The sequence below is a fragment of the Coregonus lavaretus genome (genome assembly GCF_964263955.1).
Source record: "Coregonus lavaretus genome assembly, contig: HAP1_SCAFFOLD_2381, whole genome shotgun sequence".
NCBI lineage: Eukaryota > Metazoa > Chordata > Actinopteri > Salmoniformes > Salmonidae > Coregonus > Coregonus lavaretus.
In genome coordinates this window covers 37,501-57,702 of record NW_028163027.1, presented here as the reverse complement: position 1 = coordinate 57,702, position 20,202 = coordinate 37,501, and the positions used below count along the sequence as shown (strand labels likewise).

General features: G+C 47.7%; 1 protein-coding gene across 1 annotated transcript in view; it reads right to left on the bottom strand.

Moving 5' to 3' along the window:
• Positions 1-1,662: 1,662 nt before the first annotated feature.
• The window catches only part of LOC311118574 (GRB2-associated-binding protein 1-like), a gene marked incomplete at its 5' end in the record, with an annotated part of 55,483 nt that continues 36,943 nt past the window's right edge, over positions 1,663-20,202 (bottom strand). The window contains 3 exons of the mRNA XM_084193367.1: positions 1,663-3,459; positions 13,941-14,036; positions 14,459-14,597. Of these exons, the coding sequence (XP_084049493.1) occupies positions 3,301-3,459; positions 13,941-14,036; positions 14,459-14,597 (394 nt within the window). The remainder of the gene's footprint in view (positions 3,460-13,940; positions 14,037-14,458; positions 14,598-20,202) is intronic.

Here is a 20,202-nt window from a genome sequence, read left to right as displayed (position 1 = left end):
ATATAGAATTCTGCTTATATCACGCTAAACCACAATAAACATAAAAGTTGAAATGCTTTTGACCAAGTCGGCATAGTGGAGAGAGGCCTAGAGAATCATTCCATTTGGAACGACGGATTTCAGTCTGCAAAAACTGGCGCGAGTGACACTAAACTCAGCTTCCACCAAAATCTGTTTTGCTTAGACCCAGCAGTGGTTTCACCTTCTTAGATCCAGCGGTGGTTTCACCTTCTTAGATCCAGCAGTGGTTTCACCTTCTTAGATCCAGCAGTGGTTTCACCTTCTTAGATCCAGCAGTGGTTTCACCTTCTTAGATCCAGCAGTGGTTTCACCTTCTTAGATCCAGCAGTGGTTTCACCTTCTAAGATCCAGCAGTGGTTTCACCTTCTTAGATCCAGCAGTGGTTTCACCTTCTTAGATCCAGCAGTGGTTTCACCTTCTTAGATCCAGCAGTGGTTTCACCTTCTTAGATCCAGCAGTGGTTTCACCTTCTTAGATCCAGCAGTGGTTTCACCTTCTAAGATCCAGCAGTGGTTTCACCTTCTTAGATCCAGCAGTGGTTTCACCTTCTTAGATCCAGCAGTGGTTTCACCTTCTTAGATCCAGCAGTGGTTTCACCTTCTTAGATCCAGCGGTGGTTTCACCTTCTTAGATCCAGCGGTGGTTTCACCTTCTTAGATCCAGCAGTGGTTTCACCTTCTTAGATCCAGCAGTGGTTTCACCTTCTTAGATCCAGCAGTGGTTTCACCTTCTTAGATCCAGCAGTGGTTTCACCTTCTTAGATCCAGCGGTGGTTTCACCTTCTTAGATCCAGCGGTGGTTTCACCTTCTTAGATCCAGCGGTGGTTTCACCTTCTTAGATCCAGCAGTGGTTTCACCTTCTTAGATCCAGCAGTGGTTTCACCTTCTTAGATCCAGCAGTGGTTTCACCTTCTTAAATCCAGCAGTGGTTTCACCTTCTTAGACCCAGCAGTGGTTTCACCTTCTTAGATCCAGCGGTGGTTTCACCTTTTTTCACATCTAGAAAGTCATGTCTCTCTGGGTCAAGGGCACACAGAGCCTCCACCAGTTGGCTGTTGTGATCGCCTGAATCGTTCTGACATTTCAACAATGACAGCATCCAACGTACTGAAGAACAGTCTTTTACGGCCTCGGTGGGCGGCGGCCTCGGTGGGCGGCTGCTCATCACTCTCCTTCTCCTACGGCTTTGTTTTGGGTACTTTGGTGAAGCCAATTTCTGATATGCATCGTGGCAGATTAGCTGGTTCGAGCTAAATAGGCTAATGCTAATAACTCTAATGCTTTCTACAGCTAGCTAAGATGCTAACTGAACTCTGTAGTGGTGGGGCGTGAGGAGGAGAGTAGAGTGAAGCAGCTTCAACAGTAAACTTGGCCCTGACCTTATATATCAAAGGAGGCACAGCATGTTATTCACTAGGCTAACCACAGATGAGAAGCGTTTTTTACCGCTTGTTATGGAAACCCAAAGGAGTCATACCTAACCCCCCCCCCCATGGGTTTCCATAGCCCCTCCCACTACACCCCGCGGTGCGCTCTGTCCATTGTGCTGACACAGTAGAGATACTGATTTCCCATCCAATCTGTCACTCAATCATTTGAACTTTGTTGCTATTTATATATAGGGACATAAAACTAAAACTGAGAGGGCTCAGCCGGGTGGGTGTCTGATCAGTGTGTGTGTCTGATCAGTGTGTGTCTGATCAGTGTGTGTGTCTGATCAGTGTGTGTGTCTGATCAGTGTGTGTGTCTGATCAGTGTGTGTGTCTGATCAGTGTGTGTGTCTGATCAGTGAGTGTCTGATCAGTGTGTGTGTCTGATCAGGGTGTGTGTCTGATCAGTGTGTGTGTGTGTGTGTCTGATCAGTGTGTGTGTCTGATCAGTGTGTGTCTGATCAGTGTGTGTGTCTGATCAGTGTGTGTGTCTGATCAGTGTGTATGTGTCTGATCAGTGTGTATGTGTGTGTCTGATCAGTGTGTGTGTCTGATCAGTGTGTGTGTGTGTGTGTGTGTGTGTCTGATCAGTGTGTATGTGTGTGTCTGATCAGTGTGTGTGTCTGATCAGTGTGTGTGTGTGTGTGTCTGATCAGTGTGTGTTTCTGATCAGTGTGTGTGTGTGTGTCTGATCAGTGTGTGTGTCTGATCAGTGTGTGTGTGTGTGTCTGATCAGTGTGTGTGTCTGATCAGTGTGTGTGTGTGTGTGTGTCTGATCAGTGTGTATGTGTCTGATCAGTGTGTATGTGTGTGTCTGATCAGTGTGTGTTTCTGATCAGTGTGTGTGTGTGTGTGTGTCTGATCAGTGTGTGTGTCTGATCAGTGTGTGTGTGTGTGTGTGTGTCTGATCAGTGTGTGTGTCTGATCAGTGTGTGTGTGTGTGTCTGATCAGTGTGTGTGTCTGATCAGTGTGTATGTGTGTGTCTGATCAGTGTGTGTGTCTGATCAGTGTGTGTGTGTGTGTGTGTCTGATCAGTGTGTATGTGTCTGATCAGTGTGTATGTGTGTGTCTGATCAGTGTGTGTTTCTGATCAGTGTGTGTGTGTGTGTGTGTCTGATCAGTGTGTGTGTCTGATCAGTGTGTGTGTGTGTGTGTGTGTCTGATCAGTGTGTGTGTCTGATCAGTGTGTGTGTGTGTGTCTGATCAGTGTGTGTGTGTCTGATCAGTGTGTATGTGTGTGTCTGATCAGTGTGTGTGTCTGATCAGTGTGTGTGTGTGTGTCTGATCAGTGTGTGTGTGTGTCTGATCAGTGTGTGTGTGTGTGTGTGTCTGATTAGTGTGTGTGTGTGTGTATGATCAGTGTGTATGTGTGTCTGATCAGTGTGTGTGTGTGTGTCTGATCAGTGTGTGTGTGTCTGATCAGTGTGTGTGTGTGTCTGTTCAGTGTGTGTGTGTGTCTGTTCAGTGTGTGTGTGTTTGATCAGTGTGTGTGTGTGTCTGATCAGTGTGTGTGTGTGTGTGTCTGATCAGTGTGTGTGTGTGTGTCTGATCAGTGTGTGTGTGTGTGTCTGATCAGTGTGTGTGTGTGTCTGATCAGTGTGTGTGTGTGTCTGATCAGTGTGTGTGTGTGTGTGTTTCTGTTCAGTGTGTGTGTGTCTGATCAGTGTGTGTGTGTGTCTGATCAGTGTGTGTGTGTGTCTGATCAGTGTGTGTGTCTGATCAGTGTGTGTGTGTCTGATCAGTGTGTGTGTGTGTGTCTGATCAGTGTGTGTGTGTCTGATCAGTGTGTGTGTGTGTGTGTGTCTGATCAGTGTGTGTGTGTGTGTCTGATCAGTGTGTGTGTGTGTGTTATTTGTCCTTCTCAGTAGACTGCCTCCCATCGTGCCACGCCTCCCTGGTACTTTTCAGAGCTCTGGTTCTCTCAGGATCAACGACCACATAGTCCACACGCTCACGTGCCCGCTCCCCTTCACTCGAACCCATCGAACCACCCAACACACTCTTTTTCTGAAAACAAAAAGACAGGAGGGACTTTTATTCTAAAACACAGACTTTTATTTTGAAACACGAAAGTGGAATTTTATTCTGAAACACAAACGTTTTAAATGTTTTATTCTGAAACATATTTTTCTTTTGAAACAGATATAATGAGCTTTATCATATAAATGTATGTCTAGCACAGACCCATATTCCAAATGAACTAACCTGGTAAATAAACTAACCTGGTAAATGAACTAACCCAGTAAATGAACTAACCCGGTAAATGAACTAACCCGGTAAAATAAACTAACCCGGTAAAATGAACTAACCCGGTAAAATGAACTAACCCGGTAAATGAACTAACCCGGTAAATAAACTAACCCGGTAAATGAACTAACCTGGTAAAATAAACTAACCCGGTAAAATGAACTAACCTTGTAAATGAACTAACCTGGTAAATAAACTAACCTGGTAAAATAAACTAACCTGGTAAAATGAACTAACCTGGTAAATGAACTAACCTTGTAAATGAACTAACCTGGTAAATAAACTAACCTGGTAAAATAAACTAACCCGGTAAAATAAACTAACCTGGTAAATGAACTAACCCGGTAAATGAACTAACCTGGTAAATAAACTAACCCGGTAAAATAAACTAACCTGGTAAAATGAACTAACCTGGTAAATAAACTAACTGGTAAATCTACCCTGCACGCTAGAGACCGCTGCCCTATGTACATAGTGTGGAGTGCGATTGAGATTGCGTCATCTGTGGATCTGTTGGGGCGGTATACGAATTGGAGTCGGTTTCCGGGATGATGGTGTAAGATGTCTAGAATGGTTTAACGTTTAACAGGCTCCTAACCAACTGCGCTATTTTGTGTGTTTTTCCGCATTGTTTTGTAACTTATTTTGTACATAATGTTGCTGCTATCGTTTCTTATGATCGAAAAGAGCTTCTGAATATCAGAACAGCGATAACTCACCTCGAACTGGACAAAGATTTCGACGCAAAGGATATACTGCTTCTCCGAGACCAGACCCAAATCGTTGTCATTAGCGTTAAGAAAAGACGGAAATACAGGGGGCGGAGATCGGGGTGCCTTGTGAGAATTCGTAGAGAGTGGGTAAACCGCCTCTACCATCCGTTCTATTGGCCAACGTGCAATCACTGGAGAATAAACTGGATGATCTCAGCTCGAAACTATCCTACCAACGGGACATTAAAAACTGTAATATCTTATGTTTCACCGAGTCGTGGCTGAACGACGACACGGATAATATACAGTTGGCTGGGTTTTCCGTGCATCGGCAGGACAGAACAGCTACGTCTGGTAAGACGAGGGGTGGGGGTGTGTGTCTATTTGCCAATAACAGCAGGTGCACGATGTCATGTCATGATGCAATAGTCTATATGCCAGGGGGTTAGGGTCAGTCTGTTATATCTGGTGTAATTCTCCTGTCTTATCTGGTGTCCTGTGTGAATTTAAGTATGCTAATTCTCTCTCTCTCCCTCTCTCCCTCTCTCCCTCCCCTCCCGGAGGACCTGAGCCCTAGGATCAGGACTACCTGTCCTGATGACTCCTGGCTGTCCCCAGTCCACCTGGTCGTGCTGCTGCTCCAGTTTCAATTGTTCTGCCTGGTACTAGGGACCCCTGACCTGTTCACCAGACGTGCTACCTGCTGTTTTCGACTCTCTCTCTCGCTCTCTCTACCGCACCTGCTGTCTCGACCTCTGAATGCTCGGCTATGAAAAGCCAACTGACATTTACTCCTGAGGTACTGACCTGTTGCACCCTCTACAACCACTGTGATTATTATTTGACCCTGCTGGTCATCTATGAACGTTTGATCATCTTGAAGAACAATCTGGCCTTAATGGCCATGTACTGTTATAATCTCCACCCGGCACAGCCAGAAGAGGACTGGCCACCCCTCAGAGCCTGGTTCCTCTCTAGGTTTCTTCCTAGGTTCCTGCCTTTCTAGGGAGTTTTTCCTAGCCACCGTGGTTATACATCTGCATTGCTTGCTGTGTGGGGTTTTAGGCTGGGTTTCTGTATAAGCACTTTGTGACATCTGCTGATGTAAAAAGGGCTTTATAAATACATTTGATTGATTGATCCTGACCGGTTGCATCACCGCCTGGCATGGCAACTGCTCGGCATCCTCTTAAAGGGAGTGCTCCTAATCTCAGCTTGTTACCTGTATAAAAGACACCTGTCCACAGAAGCAATCAATCAATCAGATTCCAAACTTTCCACCATGGCCAAGACCAAAGAGCTCTCCAAGGATGTCAGGGACAAGATTGTAGACCTACACATGGCTGGAATGGGCTACAAGAATATCGCCACGCAGCTTGGTGAGAAGGTGACAACAGTTGGTGCGATTATTCGCAAATGGAAGAAACACAAAAGAACTGTCAATCTCCCTCGGCCTGGGGCTCCATGCAAGATCTCACCTCGTGGAGTTGCAATGATCATGAGAACAGTGAGGAATCAGCCCAGAACTACACGGCTGGGACCATAGTCACCAAGAAAACAATTGGTAACACACTACGCCGTGAAGGACTGAAATCCTGCAGCACCCGCAAGGTCCCCCTGCTAAAGAAAGCACATATACAGGCCCGTCTGAAGTTTGCCAATGAACATCTGAATGATTCAGAGGAGAACTGGGTGAAAGTGTTGTGGTCAGATGAGACCAAAATCGAGCTCTTTGGCATCAACTCAACTTGCCGTGTTATGAGGAGGAGGAATGCTGCCTATGACCCCAAGAACACCATCCCCACCGTCAAACATGGAGGTGGAAACATTATGCTATGGGGGTGTTTTTCTGCTAAGGGGACAGGACAACTTCACCGCATTAAAGGGATGATGGACGGGGCCATGTACCGTCAAATCTTGGGTGAGAACCTCCTTCCTTCAGCCAGGGCATTGAAAATGGGTCGTGGATGGGTATTCCAGCATGACAATGATGTCACGATCGTCTAAAGGAGCGGACCAATACGCAGCGCGTGGAGTGAACATGATGACTTTATTTAATTAAAGCAACCACGAAAAAACAACAAATGACGATACGTGAAGTCCTCTGTGACACCGACAGAACATAGAACACTGGAACAATAACCCACCAAACACAGGAGAAAACACACAGAATATATATGGCTCCCAATCAGAGATAACGAGCCGACAGCTGACACTCGTTACCTCCGATTGGGAGTCATTAACCAATCACCAAAAACACAAACAAATGAAACTCACCCAACCCAACACCACCAAATGAAATACACCCTGGCTCTAACACACAGTCCCGGAGCCAGAGTGTGACAGTACCCCCCCCTAAAGATGCGCACTCCGGGCGCACCAGCATACAGTCTAGGGGAGGGTCTGGGTGGGCGTCTGTCCCCGGTGGCGGCTCTGGCCCCGGTCGTGATCCCCACCCCACCGCAGTCACAACCTGCTTCGGTAGCCTCCTCCCAATGACCACCCTCCAACTAACCCCACCTGGACTAAGGGGCAACACCGGACTAAGGGGCAGCATCGGACTAAGGGGCAGTACCGGACTACGGGGCAGTACCGGACTAAGGGGCAGTACCGGACTAAGGGGCAGTACCAGGCTAAGGGACAGCACCAGGATAAGGGACAGCACCAGGATAAGGAGCAACACCGAGCTAAGGGGCAGCACCTGACTAAATGGCGGATCCTGGCTGGCTGGCTCTGGCGGATCCTGGCTGGCTGGCGGATCCTGGCTGGACGGCTCTGGCGGATCCCGGCTGGACGGCTCTGGCGGATCCCGGCTGGACGGCTCTGGCGGATCCTGGCTGGACGGCTCTGGCGGATCCTGGCTGGACGGCTCATGGCTGGCTGACGGATCTGGCTGCTCATGGCTGGCTGACGGATCTGGCTGCTCATGGCTGGCTGACGGATCTGGCTGCTCATGGCTGGCTGACGGATCTGGCTGCTCATGGCCGACTGACGGATCTGGCTGATCCTGTCTGGCGGAAGGCTCTGGCTGATCCTGTCTGGCAGAAGGCTCTGGCTGATCCTGTCTGGCAGAAGGCTCTGGCTGATCCTGTCTGGCGGAAAGCTCTGGCTGATCCGGTCTGGCGGACGGCTCTGATGGCTCATGGCAGACGGGCGGCTTTGCAGGCTTTGGGCAGACGGGCAGTTCAGGCCCCGTTGGGCAGACGGCAGACTCTGGCCGTCTGAGGCGCATCGTAGGCCTGGTGCATGGTGCCGGAACAGGAGGTACCGGGCTGAGGACACGCATCTCAGGGCTAGTGCGGGGAGAAGCAACAGGGCATGCTGGACCCTGGGGACGCACCGTAGGCCTGATGCGTGGTGCCGGAACTGGAGGTACCGGGCTGAGGACACGCATCTCAGGGCTAGTGCGGGAAGCAGCAACAGGGCATGCTTGGCCCTGGGGACGCACCGTAGGCCTGATGCGTGGTGCCGGAACTGGAGGTACCGGGCTGAGGACACGCATCTCAGGGCTAGTGCGGGGAGTCGGAACAGGGCATGCTGGACCCTGGGGACTCCCATAACGCCTAGTGCGGGGAGCCGGAACAGGGCATGCTGGACCCTGGGGACTCACCTCACGCCTAGTGCGGAGAGCAGGAACAGGCCGGGCGGGGCTGGCGACGCGCACCGTATCCCTGGTGCGAGTGGCCGGAACAGGCCGGGCCGGGCTGGCGAAGCGCACCGTATCCCTGGTGCGTGGAGTAGGAACAGGCCGGGCTGGGCTGGCGAAGCGCACCGTATCCCTGGTGCGTGGAGTAGGAACAGGCCGGGCTGGGCTGGCGAAGCGCACCGTATCCCTGGTGCGTGGAGTAGGAACAGGCCGGGCTGAGCTGGCGACGCGCACCGCATACTTGGTGCGTATGGCAGGAACAGGCCGAACCGGGCTGGCGACGCGCACCTTACACTTAGTGCGAGGGACCGGAACAGGCCGTACCGTACGGGGAACACACACTACTGGCTGCACCTCGGGACTAGGAACGGGCCGGACCGAACTGGTTACACACCCCAGTACCTCACGCCGTGCCTCAACACCTTCCTTCCCTGCTTTACCCAGTAGCCCCCTTGACCTGGTAGCCCACTGAATCCGTCCCTTCTCTGCCTCCGTCAGCCCCCTTAACCTGGCAGCCCTCTGACTCTGCCTTGTGGCAGCCTCCTGCTGCTCCGTCGCCCAAGCCATGTGCCCCCCCCAAAAAATTTCTTGGGGTTGCCTCTCGTCCTTCCGACGTTGGCTCTGCCGACGCCGTTGCTCCTCTCTCCGTCGCCTCTCCTCTGTTTCGCTCCATGGACGGCGATCCATGCCGTCCAGGATTTCTTCCCACGTCCAGGACCCTTTACCGTCCAACAGTTCCTCCCATGTCCAGACCCTTTGCTCCTGGACGCGCTGCTTGGTCCTTTTTTGGTGGGTTATTCTGTCACGATCGTCTAAAGGAGCGGACCAATACGCAGCGCGTGGAGTGAACATGATGACTTTATTTAATTAAAGCAACCACGAAAAAACAACAAATGACGATACGTGAAGTCCTCTGTGACACCGACAGAACATAGAACACTGGAACAATAACCCACCAAACACAGGAGAAAACACACAGAATATATATGGCTCCCAATCAGAGATAACGAGCCGACAGCTGACACTCGTTACCTCCGATTGGGAGTCATTAACCAATCACCAAAAACACAAACAAATGAAACTCACCCAACCCAACACCACCAAATGAAATACACCCTGGCTCTAACACACAGTCCCGGAGCCAGAGTGTGACAAATGACCCAAAACACACGGCCAAGGCAACAAAGGAGTGGCTCAAGAAGAAGCACATTAAGGTCCTGGAGTGGCCTAGCCAGTCTCCAGACCTTAATCCCATAGAAAATCTGTAAAGGGAGCTGAAGGTTTGAGTTGCCAAACGTCAGCCTCGAAACCTTAATGACTTGGAGAAGATCTGCAAAGAGGAGTGGGACAAAATCCCTCCTGAGATGTGTGAAAACCTGGTGGCCAACTACAAGAAACGTCTGACCTCTGTGATTGCCAACAAGGGTACTAAGTCATGTTTTGCAGAGGGGTCAAATACTTATTTCCCTCATTAAAATGCAAATCAATTAATAACATTTTTGACATGTGTTTCTCTGGATTTTTTTTCTCGTTATTCTGTCTCTCACTGTTCAATTAAACCTACCATTAAAATTATAGACTGATCATGTCTTTGTCAGTGGGCAAACGTACAAAATCAGCAGGGGATCAAATACTTTTTTCCCTCACTGTATATACTAGGCAGTGTCAGAGGAAGGCCCAAAAAATTGTCAGACTCCAGTCACCCACGTCATAGATTGTTCTCTCTGCTACCGCATGACAAGCGGTACCGGAGCGGCAAGTCTAGATCCAAAATGCTCCTTAACAGTTTCTACCCAAAAGCCATAAGCCTGCTGAATAATTAATCAAATCGCCACAAGGACTATTTACATTTTTATACTTATACTTTTATACTATTTACAAAACCTTTTTATTGTATTTATTACTTTATTATATTTAGTAAATATTTTCTTAACTATTTCTGAACTGCGTTATTGGTTAAGGGCTTGTAAGTAAGCATTTCACAGTAAGGTCTACACCTGTTGTATTCGGCGCTGTCACACCCTGGTTCTGGGACTCATTATGTTGAGCCAGGGTGTGTGCAGTCTATGTGGTTTGGTTCTATGTTGGGTGTCAAAGTGTTGTAATTATGTTGATTAGTCATATGACTCCCAATCGGAGGTAACGAGTGTCAGCTGTCGGCTCGTTATCTCTGATTGGGAGCCATATTTATTCTGTATGTGTTCTTGTGGGCATTGTGGGTTATTGTTCCGTTTCTGTCAGTTTAGCAGAGGACTTCACGAATCGTCGTTTGTTTTGTATTTACGTGCTTTACTTTATTAAAGTTATCATGTTCACTCAACGCGCTGCGCTTTGGTCCGTTCATTCATCAGACGATCGTGACAGAATAACCCACCAAAGAAAGACCAAGCAGCGTGTCCAGGAGCAGGGAGACTGGACATGGGAGGAGGCACCGGGCAAGGAGATAGAGAGGCTGGCGATGGCCCAGGTGGGCACATCGTGGTCCTGGGAGGACATGCTCGGAGGCAAGGGACCTTGGGGAAGGATCAAGGCCCTGGCGAGAGAGGAGCAACGGCGGCAGCAGGGCCATCGTCGGAGGGTCGTGTGTCAACCCCAGAACATTTTTAGGGGGGGGCACACGGCATGGACGACGGGGCTGACGGAGGAGAAAAGGGGGAGTATCCAGGAGGCCACCAGGCCAGGGGTACACCGCCCTGTACGTCCTGTGCTGATGCCTCACACAGAGTGTGTGAGGGTAGGCATTCAGCCAGGACGGGTGGTGTCCGCTGTTCGCTCCAGGCCTCCTATCCGTCTCCACAGCCCGGTCCGGCCTGTTCCTGCCACCCGCACCAAGACTACGGTGCGCGTCGCCAGCCCGACCCGGCCTGTTCCTGCCACCCGCACCAAGACTACGGTGCGCGTCGCCAGCCCGACCCGGCCTGTTCCTGCCACCCGCACCAAGTCTACGGTGCGCGTCGCCAGCCCGGTCCGGCCTGTTCCTGCCACCCGCACCAAGACTACGGTGCGCGTCGCCAGCCCGACCCGGCCTGTTCCTGCCACCCGCACCAAGTCTACGGTGCGCGTCGCCAGCCCGGTCCGGCCTGTTCCTGCCACCCGCACCAAGACTACGGTGCGCGTCGCCAGCCCGACCCGGCCTGTTCCTGCCACCCGCACCAAGACTACGGTGCGCGTCGCCAGCCCGGTCCGGCCTGTTCCGGCCACCCGCACTAAGTCTACAGTGCGCCTCAGACGGCCAGAGTCTGCCGTCTGCCCAACGGGGCCTGAACTGTCCGTCTGCCCAACGCCGTCTGAACTGCCCGTCTGCCCAACGGCGCCTGAACTGCCCGTCTGCCCAACGGCGCCTGAACTGCCCGTCTGCCCAACGCCGTCTGAACTGCCCGTCTGCCCAACGCCGTCTGAACTGTCCGTCTGCCCAACGCCGTCTGAACTGCCCGTCTGTACTGAGCCTGCAAAGCCGCCCGTCTGCCATGAGCCTTCAGAGCCGTCCGCCAGACCGGAGCCGCTAGAGCTCTCCGCCAGACAGGATCAGCCAGAGCCTTCCGCCAGACAGGATCAGCCAGAGCCTTCCGCCAGACAGGATCAGCCAGAGCCTTCCGCCAGACAGGATCAGCCAGAGCCTTCCGCCAGACAGGATCAGCCAGAGCCTTCCGCCAGACAGGATCAGCCAGAGCCTTCCGCCAGACAGGAGCAGCCAGAGCCTTCCGTCAGACCGGATCAGCCAGAGCCTTCGGCCAGACAGGATCAGCCAGATCCGTCAGCCTGCCATGAGCAGCCAGATCCGTCAGCCAGCCATGAGCAGCCAGATCCGTCGGCCAGCCATGAGCAGCCAGATCCGTCGGCCAGCCATGAGCAGCCAGATCCGTCGGCCAGCCATGAGCAGCCAGATCCGTCGGCCAGCCATGAGCAGCCAGATCCTTCAGCCCGCCATGAGCCGTTCAGCCAGGATCCGCCAGAGCCGTCCAGCCAGGATCCGCCAGAGCCAGCCAGCCAGGATCCGCCATTGAGTCAGGTGCTGCCCCTTATCCTGGTGCTGCCCCTTAGTCCGGTACTGCCCCTTAGGCCGGTGCTGCCCCTTAGTCCGGTGCTGCCCCTTAGTCCGGTGCTGCCCCTTAGTCCGGTGCTGCCCCTTAGTCCGGTGCTGCCTCTTAGTCCGGTGCTGCCCCTTAAACCGGTGGGGGTCATTTGGAGGAACCTACGTAAGCGGGTAGTGACGATGGTGGGGTGGTGGTCTAGGCCGGAGCCAGAACCGCCACCGAGGAGGTATGCCCGCCCAGCCCTCCCCTGTTTGGGGGTTTTGAGGCGCGGTCGCAGTCCGCGCCTTTAGGGGGGGGTACTGTCACACCCTGGTTCTGGGACTCATTATGTTGAGCCAGGGTGTGTGCAGTCTATGTGGTTTGGTTCTATGTTGGGTGTCAAAGTGTTGTAATTATGTTGATTAGTCATATGACTCCCAATCGGAGGTAACGAGTGTCAGCTGTCGGCTCGTTATCTCTGATTGGGAGCCATATTTATTCTGTATGTGTTCTTGTGGGCATTGTGGGTTATTGTTCCGTTTCTGTCAGTTTAGCAGAGGACTTCACGAATCGTCGTTTGTTTTGTATTTACGTGCTTTACTTTATTAAAGTTATCATGTTCACTCAACGCGCTGCGCTTTGGTCCGTTCATTCATCAGACGATCGTGACAGGCGCATGTGACAAATAAAATTTGATTTAATATTCATTGAACACTGGTCACTTTAATAATATTGACATACTGTTTTACCCACTTCATATGGATATACTGTATTCTAGTCAAGGCTCATCCTATATAACTACTGCTCTACACACCTTTTATATTCATATACTGTCCATATAACTACTGCTAATTTTATATTCATATACTGTCCATACTGTCTATACACACCATCCAATATAACTACTGCTACTTTTACATTAATATACTGTTGATACTGTCTATACAGATAATTATTTACATATATACATATTTATATTCCGGTCTCTGACATTGCTCGTTCTGATATTTCTTAATTTCTTAATATTTTACTTTTTGGAATATGTGTTTATTGTTTTGTATTGCTGGGTATTACTACTGTACTGTTGGAGCTAGAAACACAAGCATTTAGCCAGGTATTACTGCACTGTTGGAGCTAGCATTTAGCTAGATATTACTGTACTGTTGGAGCTAGAAACACAAGCATTTAGCTAGGTATTACTGTACTGTTGGAGCTAGAAACACAAGCATTTAGCTAGGTATTACTGTACTGTTGGAGCTAGAAACACAAGCATTTAGCTAGGTATTACTGTACTGTTGGAGCTAGAAACACAAGCATTTAGCTAGGTATTACTGTGCTGTTGGAGCTAGAAACACAAGCATTTAGCTAGGTATTACTGCACTGTTGGAGCTAGAAACACAAGCATTTAGCTAGGTATTACTGCACTGTTGGAGCTAGAAACACAAGCATTTAGCTAGGTATTACTGCACTGTTGGAGCTAGAAACACAAGCATTTAGCTAGGTATTACTGAACTGTTGGAGCTAGAATAGAAACACAAGCATATAGCTAGGTATTACTGTACTGTTGGAGCTAGAAACACAAGCATTTAGCTAGGTATCACTGCACTGTTGGAGCTAGAAACACAAGCATTTAGCTAGGTATTACTGAACTGTTGGAGCTAGAAACACAAGCATTTAGCTAGGTATTACTGCACTGTTGGAGCTAGAATAGAAACACAAGCATTTAGCTGCACCTGCCATAACATCTGCAAATCTGTGTTTGCAACCAATAAACTTTGATTTGATTGAAATGAGTAAAACAAACTGTTTCAGAATAAAAGTCTGCCCTCCTGTCGCTGGTAAGGATACCATAGATCACACTTGTCTTACCTGTCGTGGGGGTGTGGCCACTCTACCAGTGTGTAGGTCCAGGTCCAGGTACTCAACCTGTTTGTCCCCTCTAGGCCTCCGTAAGACCACGGGGCTCTGGAACACACACAGAAGTCCAGAAGTCCCCCACAAGAAAAACAAACAAAAAATTGACCAACTGGGGACATTTTGTTAGTCCCCACAAGGTAAAATGCTATTTCTAGGGGGTTTAGGGTTAAGGTTAGAATTGGTTTTAGGGTTAGAATTAGGCTTATGGTTAGGGTTAGGAGCTAGGGTTAGTTTTAGGGTTAGGAGCTAGGGTTAGTTTTAGGGTTAGGAGCTAGGGTTAGGTTTAGGGTTAAGGTTAGGTTTTCGGGTTAAGGTTAGGGTTAAGATTAGGGTAAGGGTACGGGTTAGGTTTAGGGTTAGGGGTTAGGGAAAATAGGATTTTGAATGGGACTGAATTGTATGTCCCTACAAGGTTAGTTGTACAAGACGTGTGTGTGTGTAGTGTGTGTGTGTGTGTGAATCTAACATACCGACTCGACGGCGGAGAGGGCGATGCTGGAGGTTGTCATGGCAACGTAGTTGTCATCTGGGTCGTCAGAGTCTGAGCTGGAGGCGGAGCTTTGACAGGAGGAGGGTCTACCGGACGGACATGTGTAACAGCTGGACGGACTGACACACATAAACAAAAGGTGAGGACTTTTATTCTGAAACACAGACTTTTATTTTGATACAGACCATTGGGTATAGGGTGTTCCCTCACTGCTCTAGAATGCAGGAAAAAACGGGTCAGTTCAAGACAGTGATACTAAATTAATGTCAGAACATAGTTTTTTTGCCCCATGTCATTATAAATCACATACAATTATTCATTAGATGATTCTCTACAATATTATAACCTTAATATGCTTGTACTTAACAGTGTTGATGAAATAAGAGTGTTATTTTGTTGTAACCATCTCTTCCATTTTCAGCCTTGGAAATATTTGGAGGTGTTTCCGTGCTTTGGTCAATCAAAATCAACTTGATACCCTTTTTCATGTCCAGATGCTTTCCATTGGCTATAATCATGTTAAGAAGGGCAGTTTCTATGGCGATTTAAAGGGAAAGACACCATGTAAACTGGAACAGATTGTCTTTGGGCAGGGGTAGTCTGTGTTGGTCCCAGATTCTCTAAAACAACATAGGAGGACGGCTTATGGTAAAGACATTTGTGACCATAATTTTAAATAAATAAGCTTTTTGTGCAATGTCTGGGATCTTTTATTTCAGCTCATGAAACATGGAACCAACATGTTGCGTTTATATTTTTGTTCAGTATATAATTCCTTCTCGTAACTATCTAGGCTCTCTCCTCCTCCTTTTCCCTTCATAACACATCAGCTGTCTGTGACCAGGCAAAAAAAAAAAAATTCCAAGCCAAAACTTCATATCATAACCGTTAACCGCTACACACAGCCTACATCGTGGTCACGTCATTGTCAACATAGCGACTAGAACTAACGTATTAGTAAACCAGCTACAATCGTGGAGTGATTACAGTGTACAGTCAGCAAGCAGTTTATCAGTTACACTGGCGTGCCCCGGTGGCAATAAATTTATAAAACCAAAAGCTGACCTTGACTTGGAAGAGTTCCAGTGTTGGATAGCCATAGCCAGCTAGCTAACATAGCATCCCTCTCTGTTTAAACCGGGTGTTTGAGTAGGCTAAACTAGCTAGCTGCATTTGACACTAGCTAAGTAAGTGAAAGTGGGAAAAAAAAGTATTACGAAATATTGTTAGCTCTCTCTCTCGTGCTCTTTCTCTCTCTTGCTTCTCCTTAATTTTGGAAAAAAATTAATGTATTCAAAACTGTTCAACTATTGTCTTTCTCTCTATTTGAGTCAACTACTCACCACATTTTATGCACTGCAGTGCTAGCTAGCTGTAGCTTATACTAGATTCATTCTCTGATCCTTTGATTGGGTGGACAACATGTCAGTTCATGCTGCAAGAGCTCTGATAGGTTGGAGGACGTCCTCCGGAAGTTGTCATAATTACTGTGTAGGTCTATGGAAGGGGTTTTGTATTGAAGTCAATGTACCCAGAGGAGGACGGAAGCTAGCTGTCCTCCGGCTACACCATGGTGCTACCCTACAGGGTGCTGTTGAGGCTACTGTAGACCTTCATTGCAAAACAGTGTGTTTAATCAATTATTGGGTGACGTGAATATATTTAGCATAGTTTTATCTAGAAAGGATAACGTTTTTTAATGTTGCACTATTTACATTTTTATGAAATTCACTGAGGAGGATGGTCCTCCCCTTCCTCCTCTGAGGAGCCTCCACTGATTCTATATATATATATATATATATATATATATATATATATATATATATATATATATATATATATATATATATATATATATATACAGTGCATTCCGAAAGTATTCAGACCCCTTGACCTTTTCAACATTTTGTTATGTTACAGCCATTTTCTAAAATGGATTAAATTGTTTTTGTCCCTCATCAATCTTCACACAATATCACATAATGACAAAGCAAAAACAGGTTTAAAAAAAATAATATTAATAAATATTCAGACCCTTTACTCAGTACTTTGTTGAAGCACCTTTGGCAGCGATTACAGCCTCAAGTCTTTTTGGGTATGACGCTACAAGCTTGGCACACCTGTATTTGGGGAGTTTCTCCCATTCTTCTCTGCAGATCCTCTCAAGCTCTGTCAGGTTGGATGGGGAGCGTCGCTGCACAGCTATTTTCACGTCTCTCCAGAGATGTTCGATCGGGTTCAGGTCCGGGCTTTGGCTGGGACACGCAAGGACATTCAGAGACTTGTCCTGAAGCCACTCCTGCGTTGTCTTGGCTGTGTACTTAGGGTCGTTGTCCTGTTGGAAGGTGAACCTTCACCACCATGCTTCACCGTTCGGACGGTGCCAGGTTTCCTCCAGACGTGACGCTTGGCATTCAGGCCAAAGAGTTCAACCTTGGTTTCATCAGACCAGAGAATCTTGTTTCTCATTGTCTGAGAGTCTTTAGGTGCCTTTTGGCAAACTCCAAGCGGGCTGTCATGTGACTTTTACTGATTGGTGTAGTGCTGCAGAGATGGTTGTCCTTCTGGAAGGTTCTCCGGAAGTACTCTGTAGCTCTGTCAGAGTGAGCAGGCATACTAGCCCAAGCCAATGGCATGTACCAGATGCTCAGCAATTACTGGCCTGAGACCAAACCACACGACCAACAACATTAGACACTTTATGGAACACAAAGCCTTCACTAACTCATCCTGGAATATCCAAGGCCTGAGGTCATCTGCCTTTGGCCTAAAGAGCAGGAACCTGGACTTCACCAAAGAAATCCGAAATACAGACATTGTCATCCTACAAGAAACATGGTATAGAGGAGACGGACCCACTGGTTGCCCTCTAGGTTACAGAGAGCTGGTAGTCCCATCCACCAAACTACCAGGTGTGAAACAGGGAAGGGACTCAGGGGGTATGCTAATTTGGTATTGAGCAGACCTACCTCATTCTATTAAATTAATCAAAACAGGAACATTTTACATTTGGCTAGAAATTCAAAAGGAAAATTATCTCAACAGAGAAAAATGTCCTCCTGTGTGCTACCTACAGTTGAAATCGGAAGTTTACATACACCTTAGCCAAATACATTTAAACTCAGTTTTTCACAATACCTGACATTTAATCCTAGTAAAAAAATCCCTGTCTTAGGTCAGTTAGGATCACCACTTCATTTTAAGAATGTGAAATGTCAAAATAATAGTAGAGAGAATTATTTCTTTCAGCTTTAATTTCTTTCATCACATTCCCAGTGGGTCAGATTTTTTTTCTTCTTCTGAGGTCTTGGCTGATTTATTTTGATTTTCCCATGATGTCAAGCAAAGAGGCACTGAGTTTGAAGGTAGGTCTTGAAATACATCCACAGGTACACCTCCAATTTACTCAAATTATGTCAATTAGCCTATCAGAAAAATGTCCTCCTGTGTGCTACCTATATCCCCCCACTAAAATCCCCATACTTTAATGAAGACAGCTTCACCATCCTGGAGGGGGAAATCAATCATTTCCAGGCCCAGGGACATGTACTAGTCTGTGGCGACCTAAATGCCAGAACTGGACAAGAACCTGACACCCTCAGCACACAGGGGGACAAACACCTACCTGGAGGTGACAGCATTCCCTCCCCCATATGCCCCCCTAGGCACAACTACGACAACATAACCAACAAAAACGGGTCACAACTCCTGCAGCTCTGTCGCACACTGGGTCTGTACATAGTCAATGGTAGGCTTCGAGGGGACTCCTATGGTAGGTACACATATACAGTGGGGGAAAAAAGTATTTAGTCAGCCACCAATTGTGCAAGTTCTCCCACTTAAAAAGATGGTACACGTCAACTATGACAGACAAAATGAGGGAAAAAAATCCAGAAAATCACATTGTAGGATTTTTTATGAATTTATTTGCAAATTATGGTGGAAAATAAGTATTTGGTCAATAACAAAAGTTTCTCAATACTTTGTTATATACCCTTTGTTGGCAATGACACAGGTCAAACGTTTTCTGTAAGTCTTCACAAGGTTTTCACACACTGTTGCTGGTATTTTGGCCCATTCCTCCATGCAGATCTCCTCTAGAGCAGTGATGTTTTGGGGCTGTCGCTGGGCAACACGGACTTTCAACTCCCTCCAAAGATTTTCTATGGGGTTGAGATCTGGAGACTGGCTAGGCCACTCCAGGACCTTGAAATGCTTCTTACGAAGCCACTCCTTCATTGCCCGGGCAGTGTGTTTGGGATCATTGTCATGCTGAAAGACCCAGCCACGTTTCATCTTCAATGCCCTTGCTGATGGAAGGAGGTTTTCACTCAAAATCTCACGATACATGGCCCCATTCATTCTTTCCTTTACACGGATCAGTCGTCCTGGTCCCTTTGCAGAAAAACAGCCCCAAAGCATGATGTTTCCACCCCCATGCTTCACAGTAGGTATGGTGTTCTTTGGATGCAACTCAGCATTCTTTGTCCTCCAAACACGACGAGTTGAGTTTTTACCAAAAAGTTATATTTTGGTTTCATCTGACCATATGACATTCTCCCAGTCCTCTTCTGGATCATCCAAATGCACTCTAGCAAACTTCAGACGGGCCTGGACATGTACTGGCTTAAGCAGGGGGACACGTCTGGCACTGCAGGATTTGAGTCCCTGGCGGCGTAGTGTGTTACTGATGGTAGGCTTTGTTACTTTGGTCCCAGCTCTCTGCAGGTCATTCACTAGGTCCCCCCGTGTGGTTCTGGGATTTTTGCTCACCATTCTTGTGATCATTTTGACCCCACGGGTTGAGATCTTGCGTGGAGCCCCAGATCGAGGTAGATTATCAGTGGTCTTGTATGTCTTCCATTTCCTAATAATTGCTCCCACAGTTGATTTCTTCAAACCAAGCTGCTTACCTATTGCAGATTCAGTCTTCCCAGCCTGGTGCAGGTCTACAATTTTGTTTCTGGTGTCCTTTGACAGCTCTTTGGTCTTGGCCATAGTGGAGTTTGGAGTGTGACTGTTTGAGGTTTTGGACAGGTGTCTTTTATTCTGATAACAAGTTCAAACAGGTGCCATTAATACAGGTAACGAGTGGAGGACAGAGGAGCCTCTTAAAGAAGAAGTTACAGGTCTGTGAGAGCCAGAAATCTTGCTTGTTTGTAGGTGACCAAATACTTATTTTCCACCATAATTTGCAAATAAATTCATTAAAAATCCTACAATGTGATTTTCTGGAGAGAAAAAAATCTCAATTTGTCTGTCATAGTTGACGTGTACCTATGATGAAAATTACAGGCCTCTCATCTTTTTAAGTGGGAGAACTTGCACAATTGGTGGCTGACTAAATACTTTTTTTCCCCACTGTAGCTCATCTCTTGGCAGTAGTACTGTAGACTACTTTATCACTGACCTCAACCCAGAGTCTCTCAGAGCGTTCACAGTCAGCCCACTGACACCCCAATCAGATCACAGCAAAATCACAGTCTACTTGAACAGAGCAATACTCAATCATGAGGCATCAAAGCTAAAGGAACTGAATAATATTAAGAAATGCTATAGATGGAAGGAAAGTAGTGTTGAAACCTACCAAATAACAAGCTATTTGGCCCTAAACAGAGAGTACACAGTAGAAAAATACCTGACCACTGTGACTGACCCAAACTTAAGGAAATCTTTGACTATATACAGACTCAGTGAGCATAGCATTGCTATTGAGAAAGGCCC